General features: G+C 32.4%; 2 protein-coding genes across 2 annotated transcripts in view; one reads left to right on the forward strand and one right to left on the reverse strand.

Moving 5' to 3' along the window:
- The window catches only part of LOC110028775, a 43721-nt gene extending 35229 nt beyond the window's left edge, over positions 1-8492 (forward strand). The window contains exons 15-17 of the mRNA XM_020730761.1: positions 6873-7021; positions 7107-7391; positions 8024-8492. Of these exons, the coding sequence (XP_020586420.1) occupies positions 6873-7021; positions 7107-7391; positions 8024-8218 (629 nt within the window). The 3' untranslated portion in view covers positions 8219-8492. The remainder of the gene's footprint in view (positions 1-6872; positions 7022-7106; positions 7392-8023) is intronic.
- Positions 8493-9819: 1327 nt separating this feature from the next.
- On the reverse strand, positions 9820-10750 carry LOC110028812 (protein PHLOEM PROTEIN 2-LIKE A2-like; the record flags this gene model as incomplete). Its single annotated transcript, XM_020730810.1, is given in 2 exon segments — positions 9820-10380; positions 10632-10750. Coding segments are annotated over 2 exon segments (513 nt in total), but the record flags the coding sequence as incomplete, so codon positions are not given.
- Positions 10751-11138: the final 388 nt, after the last annotated feature.

An 11138-nucleotide genomic window follows, 5' to 3' on the forward strand; every position in this document is an offset into this window, starting at 1 on the left:
CAAAGAAAAAAGTTTGGATTGTGGATTGTGTCTGATTTGCCCAAGGATACAAGACCAGTAGGATGTTTACAATCAATTACAATCAAATGTAAGACAGACGAAAGCATAGATCAGTTAAAAGCCCGATTGGTTGCAAAAGGTTATACTCAGTCATACGGAATTGACTACCAAGAGACATTTGCCCCAGTAGTCAAACTGAACTCCATTAGAATCCTACTCTCCATTGCAGAAAACCGAGACTGGCCCCTTATGCAACCTGATATCAAAAATGCATTCCTTAATGAAGATCTTGAAGAGGATGTATACATGGATTTACCGCCTGGTCTTGAAGGGTCCTTCCCTAGCGGCAAAGTATGCAAGCTCCAAAAATCTCTTTATGGTCTCAAACAATCTCCCCGTGCTTGGTTTACCTGATTCACCAATTCAGTAATCTAGTGCGGTTATACTCAAAGTCAGGCTGATCATACAATGTTCACAAAAAGATCAGAGAAGAAGATCCGAGAAGAAGATTGTTGTACTTATTGTATATGTTGATGACATCATTCTTATAGGTGACCACACTGAAGAATTGACAAAACTGAAGAAATTTCTAGCCCATGAATTCGAAATCAAGGACCTCAGAGACTTGAAGTTCTTCTTGGGAATGGAAGTTGCAAGACCCAAAATGGGGATAGCCGTAACTCAAAGGAAGTACACATTGGACCTATTGAAAGAAACGGGTATGCTGGTATGCTTGGATGCAAACCACAATAGATACACCAATAGACCCGTATAAAAAAATTGGAACGGAGAATGATAGTTTACCTGTCGACAAAGGAAGATATCAGCGGCTTTTTGGAAGACTTTTTTACTTGTCCCACACCAGACCAGACATAAGTTTTTCAGTAAGTATAGTAAGTCAATTCATGAACTGTCATACTGAGGAACATATGGGAGCTGTCAACCGTATCTTAGATACTTAAAGATGACACCTAGGAAAAGATTATTATTCAAAAGGAATGATAGTCAAAAGGTAGAAGTTTTTACTGATGCTGATTGGACAGGAGATATACTCACCCGACGATCAACCTCTGGGTATTGCTCTTATGTATGCGGTAATCTAGTGACATGGAGAAGCAAGAAGCAATCGGTGGTATCTCGGAGTAGTGCAGAAGCAGAATACAGAGCACTGACACTTGGTATCTGTGAAGGAATGTGGATCAAAAAATTTCTCAAGGAGCTTGGAATTATGGGAGAAAATTCTATCAAGATGTTCTGTGGCAATCAAGCTGCAATCAGTATCGCAAAGAATCCTGTTCATCATGACCGAACGAAACACATTGAGATTGATCGGAACTTCATGTCGGAGAAGGTGGACAATTGAATCATTGAATTGGTCTATACTCTTTCTAGAGACCAAACTGCAGACATTCTCACGAAGGCTCTCCCTAAGTTCAATTTTAATGAGCTAACCAACAAGTTGGGCATGTACAATCTGTACAACCCACCTTGAGGGGGAGTGTGGAATTACACTCCTCATTATTATTTACTTTAATTTTATCTATTACTTGCTATATTTAAGTCATAATATAAAAAGGGTAATTCCTTAATTATTGGTATTTATATTTATTCCATAATTATAGGTATTACTTTATTGTAGGAAGATTTTTTTCCTCTTTTTGTTTCTCTTGTACTCACCTATTTATAATTGAATTATCTATGTATTCAAGCGAGAAAACGCAATTATTCAAAACTCACAAAATTCACTAGTGAAGTGGCCAACCAAGTTTTATTTTGCTTTTTTGCTGTGAGATTTGTGAATGCTTCTACTAATTATGAACTTAATTTTAATGCAAAGCTCTAGTTTGGGATTTATTTATTGGCCTGTGTGCATATGCTGTTTTTGTTTCAATTTTATTTATGCATTTTTTTTTACTTTGATTTTTCATTATCAACTATGATTTCTTTTGGTTAGCTTCAGATTAGCTCTATGAGAAAGTGAAAGGTACATAGAACTAGAGTAAAAGACTCCAAGCATTTTATGATGCTACAAGCATGATAATTTCACTTGAAACAAAAGTTTAAGTGTTTCAGGTTTGTTAGAAATAGGGGGCATGTGAAAAAATATCTTTTCATCATTATTGGTATTATTTATCCTAATTATTTAAGTTGGTGTCATGAATCCTTATTTTTCATTCATTTGAGTTGGTTTTTGAACAACTTTTACCAATTTTGCCTTAGGTATATCTGTTCTTTAAAACTGTTTATATATTCCAATCTAATGAGAGTATTTTTTTAATATCCTGTATATATATGCAAATTTCCTAAATCTATTTATAACTACTTTATCTTCAATTCGATTTCTTGAGTATAATCATCTGTAGATATACTCTTTCTGGTTTTTCCATATGTCGATGTTAATATTCTTATTCTTATCATGCTCACCTTAACTATCAATAACTTTCTTATTGCCACAATGTTATTCATATAACATAGTTGATCTAATTGCGATTTTTATTTTTTTTTATTTTTAATAAAATTATTTCATTACATAGTTTGTAGTATTTCATGACATAATTGCTATGAAGGCACATCTCTATTTTAACCCTCCCGTCCTCCTAACTTTATATAAGTTATATTCTCGTCTATATTCCTTATATTATGAATAATTGATCAAAGATACTGAAAATTATTGCACTTGAGTTTCGCTTTATTGTAATAATTGTTAATATTATACTTACTAGGATTGCATATGATATAATTAATTATTATTATATTATTTCTCAATTTATTAGCTTTTAAACTTTATTTAGTTTTATAACCTTATGCTTATTTTAGCACATTTCTCATTAGGGGTGAGAGCACATTCATCTATCGTCGACTTTGGTCATCTCAATCAAATCCTAGATGGCTTGAGTTTGGCTTGTGGTTGGAATGGGTTTGATTTCAATCTAGCTTATAGATTTTATTCAACTATGAGTTAACGAGTGAATTTTGAGCCAACACGACATACAAATTAACAATCATTCATAGAGTGGTTCTTATCTTGTGGAACCCATAGTAAAATGAAAAGTTAAACTGGAGTTATTTCTTCAAAACTTTTGATATGTAAATGGAAGTTGGGGCTTGCTAGCATAGGTCCAATTTTAGAGTTTGACAATATCATTATGATGATGGTCTTCGAACCCATCCTTTCTTATAAATGGTAAACATGGACATCTTAAGTACACGTGAAGAAGTTAAGTTTTTTATTCCAAAGGGTGGAGTGAAGTTAAGTTTATATAATGAGATAGAACCCAGTTAGTAGATTAAAGAGGGAAAGTTCTAACAAACTTTATGATATGAAATAAAAGAAAAAATACCGAACAAACAAAATAATAGAAAATAACTATAAATATTTAGTAGATATCATGATTCATAGGAAGATAAATATCTTATACATTCATGAAACTAAATGAGATGGAGAAAAAATTGAGGAAATTAATAACTTATATTTTAAATTTTGGTATTTAGGCAAGAGTCGTACTAGAAATGATGTAGGTGTAATTATAGATAAGAGTTTGAAAGATAATACTATAAAAATTAATAGAATTAGAGATATAATTATAACTCTAATGATTGTTATTGATACTAAGTTTTTTATTGTTATAAGGGCTTATACTTCTCAAGTTTATTTAGATATATGTTAAAAAAAATGGAATGACCTAAAAAAATTAATACAAAAGATATCTTTTGAAGAAAAAAATTTTATTGGAGAAAATTTATATAAGCATATTGGTAGAATGGTAGAAGATTTTAAAAATATTCATGGTGGCTAGAGTTTTAGAGTGACTAATAAAGAAGTTTGAATCATATTTGGTGTTGTTTTAGCTTATGATTTTTTATTGTTAATACTTTCTTTAAGAAAATTTATGAGTATATTATCATTTATAAGGATAGATCTAATAAAACACAAATTAATTTTTTTCTTACGAAAAAAATAAATCGTCGAGAGTGTAAAAATTTTAAGGTTATTTTAAGTAAAAATTTAAGTGTACAACATAAATTATTGATTTTGGATTTTAAAATGAAGAGATGGAAGATGAAAAATACAACAAAATATTATCATAGAATTAGGTGAGGACATTTATAAGACAAATACAATTATTTTTGTTGGTAAACTTTAAGATCTTAAGATTTTAGATGTTCATGAAGAAGTTAATGATATGTGAGATAAAGTGACAAACGATATTATGCAATTTGCAAAAGATGTACTCGGAAAGGTGAAGGGAAAAATTCGTATAAATAAAAATAGCTGATAGTGGAATAATAAGTGCAAGAAAATATAAAATATAAAAAAATTTGTTATAAAAGTTGGTTTAATTTTAAATGCTTAAGAACTAAAAAAAAGGTGGTCATGGGAAGTCTAAGAAAACAATCTGTGATGCTAAAAATTATACTTTTAGTGATCATTATAGTAGATTAAATACTAAAAGGAATGAAAGATATTTTTATAAAGTGGCCAAACGAAGAGATAATAAAAGTAATGATTTAGTTCTGTAAAGCTTTTTAATGATGAAATTTAAAAAATATTTTTCTTAGATGAGGATATTCAATAAAGGTGGGTGAGATATTTTGATAAACTTTTCAATAAAGATTTTGAAAATACGATTAGCTTAAATGATCTTAATATTGTTAATAATAGTAAGACTTTTTAATTTTACCGTCATATTAATACAACAAAAGTTGATAAAACTTTAAAGAAATAAAATCACCAGTAACTCATGATATTCTAATAGAAGTGTGAAAATATTAAGGAGATTTGAGAATTTCTTGACTTACTAAAATTTTTAATATTATTTTAAAAACTAAAAGATGACTGAGGAGTGGGGGATAGGCTTTTGTTTTATATTTTTAAGAATAAAGTGGATGTCTATAAGTATGAAAATTATAGAAGAATTAAGTTAATGTGTCATATATAAAATTATGGGAGAGTAATTGAACATAGGTTATATGATACAAAAATTTCTCAAAATTAGTTTAGATTTACATTGGTCAAGTTTACTATGGAAGCTATACGTTTATTGAGCTCTTTGATGGAGAAGTAAAAATAAAGAGAATCTACATATGATTTGTTTTTTTTAGAAAAATCTTACTATAAGATTCTAAGAGTATTTTGGTGAGTTATAGAAAAGAAAGATGTTGATATGATCTATATTCAAGTCATTATATATGTATGTTTGTATATATATATATATATGTGTGTGTGTGTGTGTGTCACGCGCGCGCGCGTGACTTTTTGGGGGATCATGGGGCACCCACTCGCCGTGACTTTTTGGGGGATCATGGGTTTAATTCCGCTTGAGTGTATTTGTCTTGCAGTGCGGGATTGAGGATGGTTGGGGGCTCGTATCATAGCCTCCAACCATTCTTTGTGGAAAAAAAATTATAGATACATACATACATACATACATACATACATACATAAATATTGGAGTTTTTAGTTTTGTTTGAATAGGGGGAGGATTGACCAAGTATTTTCTAATTTCAGTTGGATTACATCAGGATTCTACTTTAAGCCCACATCTTTTTCTTTAGTTATGGATGTTTTTACTGGACAAGTACAGGAGGATGTACCTTGGTGTTTATTGATCGTTGATGATATTCTTCTTGTGGATAAGACAAGAGAAAGAGTTCAGGAAAAACTTGAATTATAGAAGTCAATTTTATAGTCTAAAGGCTTTAGTTTGAGTAGATCTAAAATTGAATACATAGAATATAATTTTAGTAGTAGATCTAGTGGTGGGGTTGTAATAATGGGTGATCAAGTCATTAAAAGGAGTGAATGTTTTAGACATATCAGTTTATTGTTCAAGGTGATGATGATATAGATGAAGATCTTATTAGTGGAATTCAAGTTGGATGGTTGAAATAGAGGAATGCATCAGGACTATTATGTGATAGAAAAATGCCACTTATACTTAAAGTAAAATTTTATAAGATGGTGTTGAGACTGATTCGACTTGACACGATTTTCCATAGAAATTTGGGCAAACATTCTATTTCACGAATACTCCAAAATCAAAACAATACATTACGAATACATAAATATAAGCATCTACAAATCAAGAGGTGGGCGATATCTCCCAAATCCTACAATTTGAGAGGTAGGAAGTCTTTCCCAAATTATAACCATAATATTTAATATGACAATCTTTTGCATCACCATAACCCTAAACATATTAGTCATATTTTACTAAATAATAATAAATGACAAATAATTAAATTGCTCTTAAGCTAATAAAGACAAAATTGCCCTTAGGCACATAAAAGATTGCCCTTAAGGGCCGGTGTAGCAGAGACCTACTATACTTTATGGCGCAGAATGTTGAGAAGCATAAAAGTAAGTTGATTTGCAGAGATGAGAATGCTTAGGTGGATGAGTGGTTTTACACTTATAGGCAAAATGTGAAACGAATATATCCGTAAAAGGGTTGGTGTAGCTCTAGTGGCATACAACATTGGAGAGAGTCATCTTAGATAGTTTGGTCATATTAATCCTCGACCACTGATAACTCGATTAAGGGAGTAGCTGTTTTAGATTTGAGTGATGTTAAAAAAGGTAGAGGTAGGCCTAAAAGGACTTTTGCATGTCATCTAAATAATGATCTTAATTTATTGGAATTAAATGAAAAATGACAGTCAATAGGACACAACAGAGAAAAATGATTCACGTATCCTACCACACTTAGTGGGATAAAGACTTATGTTGTATGAAAAGTAATATGTATCTATTTTTTTTGTTAAATTTCTTCTTCGCCAAATCTCCAGTTACCAGATTACAGTACTTCCTGTCTACACACAGCAGTGTAAATTTAATTGTTAAACATAATTTAAAAACAATAACTTCTCAGGTTACCACACACTCTATGATTGGTATCGATCCATGGAAAGCGAGCACTTTCCCGATCCAACCGGACTACGTGCTCGCATGGAAAAGTGGACATTCGGACTCTATCCTGCATGCATAAAGTACCTAATGTCCGCCTTCGACATTCCAGAGGTGGCCTTCGACATTCCATAATTGACCTGCGCTCCTCTCTTACTTTTTCATTGCTCTCTTCTCCCATTTTTTTTTTCTTTTGCAGGTTATGGCTGTCTCCAGAAAAACAATTTGCAAGAAAGGAATGCAGTCTCTTTCCAGGGGGGCATCTGTCATTTATTATGCTTCTACTTTTCTTTATTTCTGGGTCCTATCAACTCCGGTTGTGTCACTGATATTTGGATGTTATCTGTACATCTGTATCAATTGGTTCCACATTCATTTTGATGAAGCCTTCTCATCCCTTCGCATCGCAAATTACAAAGCTTTTACCCGTTTCCATATAACGAAAAGTGGTGACCTAGAAGTCTTCACCCTTGCTGTGGATAAGGTAACAATTATTGCTTTTTATTTTGATAAGCTGATGACATAGGCACAAAATTTTGGAAGATTTACATACATATCACACCATTCTTATGTATTTACATATCCAATGCCTATACTTCAATTTATACATTTATGCTACTTTAAGTATGCATGAAAGGTGTATTTCATTTTTAAAAAGTTAAAATGGTGGTAGTTTTGTTATGATGTGAAGGATTTAGGCCGTAGAAATGTAAAAAAGTAAAGTGTAGGTGTTTGATATATAAATACATTAGAAATGGATGGTATGTATGTAAAAGTCACAAAAATTTTTTCGGAATCTACCTCATTTTGACTTCACCCCTGACATTCGATTATTGGAAGATTTACATATGTATCACTCAATTCTTATATATTTGCATACTAGCACCTAAACTTCAATTTTTACATTTATACCACTTTACCTATTTATGAGAAGATGTATTTCACTTTTTAAAAGTTAAGATGTCAGCAATTTTGAATTTTTGATGTGATATGTGAGATTTGGGTGGTTGGGTGGTATGCACGTAAATGCCCCAAACTAATTTTGAATTTGTCTGTCTTCACCGAGCCTTTTGCTTTTGCAAACTAAGATTTCATTTGCGCTAAATTTTTTGTCAGGTGCCGAAAGAGTGGCAGCTGGATCCAGATTGGGATGCTGAACCAAAACCACCACTCCAGCTGAGCTACTTGAGGAAATTCCCCAGCAAATGGAAGGCGGCTTCGTCCGTCGATCCGATCAAATCCGTGAGGATTGTTGATCATTTCGTTATTCATCGGACTCCGACGAGCCCAAAGTCGGTACCTTGCAGTTGATAATCGCTCTTCAAATCGTTCCAGGTTTATAAATTCCTTTACTAATTAGATAATCAGCAGATAAGAAAAAGATAGAAAACATAGAGAATCTACTCTACAGCCTTAGAAGGGATAAATGTTAGTCTATGCACAACGTTAGGGAATGATCAGTATAGTGGTAGAAAGCTAAATTAATTCCTGGGTGTGATTAGGTTAGAAAGGTAAAATATCATTTTTATTAATTGTAGAAACTCCAATTCGTTTATGAAATGGGCATTTATTTACTAAATTATAAATTTACTATTATTATGCTTTCTGTTGTGGATCTTCTGCTCGCTTTTGTTTGTTCCAGGTTTGAGAAATGATTCTGGCATTTAGAATGAGCTTGACATTCAATTTTGAGAAAGAAAAAAGTGTCTTGGAATATATTGATTGAATTTTTTAGATGAATATTAAACTTATTCTGCCATTGAATTAAATAATCGATGAAAAATATATTAAAAAGCTATATTACAAAATAAATCTAATACATTTTGACATCTTAAAGACTTAATATAAACTTTTTAGTGGGGTTTGATAGGGTGAATTTCGATGCATTAATAGGGATGTATAATTACTGGCATTTAGCTACATATATGCCACCCAATTCTTATGTATTTACATATCTATCATCTAAACTTCACTATATATATATATATATATATATATATATATACATATATGTGCCGCATACTCAGATCAGTTGGCCAGACCTCTGCTTGTTAGTTGTAAGTCTCCTCTAATCTGGGATTCGATTCTCACCGAATGTAGAGTGTGGTACTCGAATTCTTAGGCGCACGAGGGATAGTCGGGGCTTGTATGATCGTCTCCGGCCATTCCTTTTTGAAAAATATATGTATATTTGTGGGGCATAAAATTAAAAATGCAGAGTTTAGGTGTTGATATGTAAATGCATAGGAATTGTGTTGCATGTATGTAAATGCCTTTTTTTGTGCTATTGGTATACAATACTATTCTACTAAGTACTTACATTCTGCAAGAGGTAGCATATGTGGTTGTACATAAATATGGGTTTAATAGATTAGAATGGTATATAAATATAAAAAAGAAGGAATTAATTCTAAACAAATAAACAGAAATATCTGAGTAATTATGAATATGTTCTATTACTATGTCGGGTTCTTAGACAATCAAGTATTTACTCATAGAACAAGGCAAAATGGTTGTACTATTTGTCAATACATCAATAGTGTTAGTCAAATAAATATTAAACTGTGCATTTATTCACAACATAGTAATTGAGGGTATTATTTCCCACCGTGAGATTGTTGATTCGATCTTACATGTTGCTCTTTCGGCTCATCTTTCTTGAAAAAATAAACTGCTCAATTATGATGTCCTAATATTGAATATGTTCAATTAACAAAATTGGCAGCGTGTCTATTCGACAGCTCAAGTTTTATAGAATTACAAGATATGTCACAATGTCGTGTATTGTCATCTATGTTTTATTATATTGTCTTTGTATGGTTAACTATGTATTATGATCAAAGTCTATAAATTTATGAATAGAGGTGAAATTTAAGAATGTGGATTATCTATATCTATCCATGCCCAATAAATAAATAAATAAACTCAACATATTATAACAAAGCACAACACACTACATATCATAATCAAACAGCTAGCCAGACCAAGCCCACAAACTCACACACATCACCAAAAAAATTACAGCAAAAAACTTACAGTAAAACAACACACTAATCATAAGTTAATCATAAATTAATCATCATTTAGCAATAATCTTAGGCCTAATCCTCACTCCTTCCAGAACTATTCCTCCCTTCCACCACTCAGTCTTCACCTCCTTCATCCCAAACTCAATCTTCTTCCCCCTCATTTCTGAAGAAGCTAAGCTGAACTCTGCTCCACAGATCTCATTCCAGTTTATGTCCTCCTTTATGTGCTTCTCCAAATATACTTCGTTTCTGCTGCTCTTTCCTTCGGAGGTGGAGAGCTCAAATGTGATGGGAGAAGAACGCCAGCCAAATGCGTCAATTTTGAACTTTATTACGTAAATTATTTCATAAGTCTTCAGTGGATCGAGCTGAAATTTCTCCAAGTTTAGGGAACCGGTTACCTCCATCCAGTTCACTTGAATCAGCTCCGCACCAATCTCAAAGCTGTCGTCATTTGCATAATTATACTTCAATTCTTATGGATTTGCATATATAACATGCATGGAAAGCTGCATGTGAAATTTAAAAAGTTGGTAGAAGTGATTATATTGATGTTAAGGGTTTTGAGTGTTATGAATGTAAATATGAAAGTATGGGGGATAGGGTATGTAGATATGTAAGAATTGTGTGGTATATATGTAAATGTATCTTTTAAAAAATGTGTATTTCATGCAGAATTGAAATTATATGTATACCAAGAGTCTTCTTTTGATAGCTTAATCCATTCCCAGAAACGGTTATCATTGCCCCATACGATCCTTAAGGCTTTTGCGGATATATGATAGCCTCCGTTCTCAATTTTTATGTATTCATCCTGCATATAATGTACATGCCAATCAGTATATTATATTTATATATGCCGTCAGTCGTTGTCTGTTCGTAGAGCAGTCTTTTTGAAGATCATAAGTCCCCTTGGGCCACGGATTTGAATCTCCCTCTGGACGATTTACCGGCAGTGAGGGCAGTCCTCAAAAAGTTGGTCACACGAGGGTGGTCGGAGGTAATAGCCTCCAATCATTCTTTGAAATGGTTGACGGCCAGAACAACCAACCACTTCTGGCTTGCAACCTGTTAGGTATAGGTTGGACGCATGCGTCAAACCACTCGAGTATTACCCCCATATAGCATCATTCGTCTGAGGGGATTCAAACTCAATACCCGAGGGGACTTATAACTGATGACTATATATATATATATATATA

The sequence above is a fragment of the Phalaenopsis equestris genome, unplaced genomic scaffold (assembly GCF_001263595.1).
Source record: "Phalaenopsis equestris unplaced genomic scaffold, ASM126359v1 Scaffold000531, whole genome shotgun sequence".
NCBI lineage: Eukaryota > Viridiplantae > Streptophyta > Magnoliopsida > Asparagales > Orchidaceae > Phalaenopsis > Phalaenopsis equestris.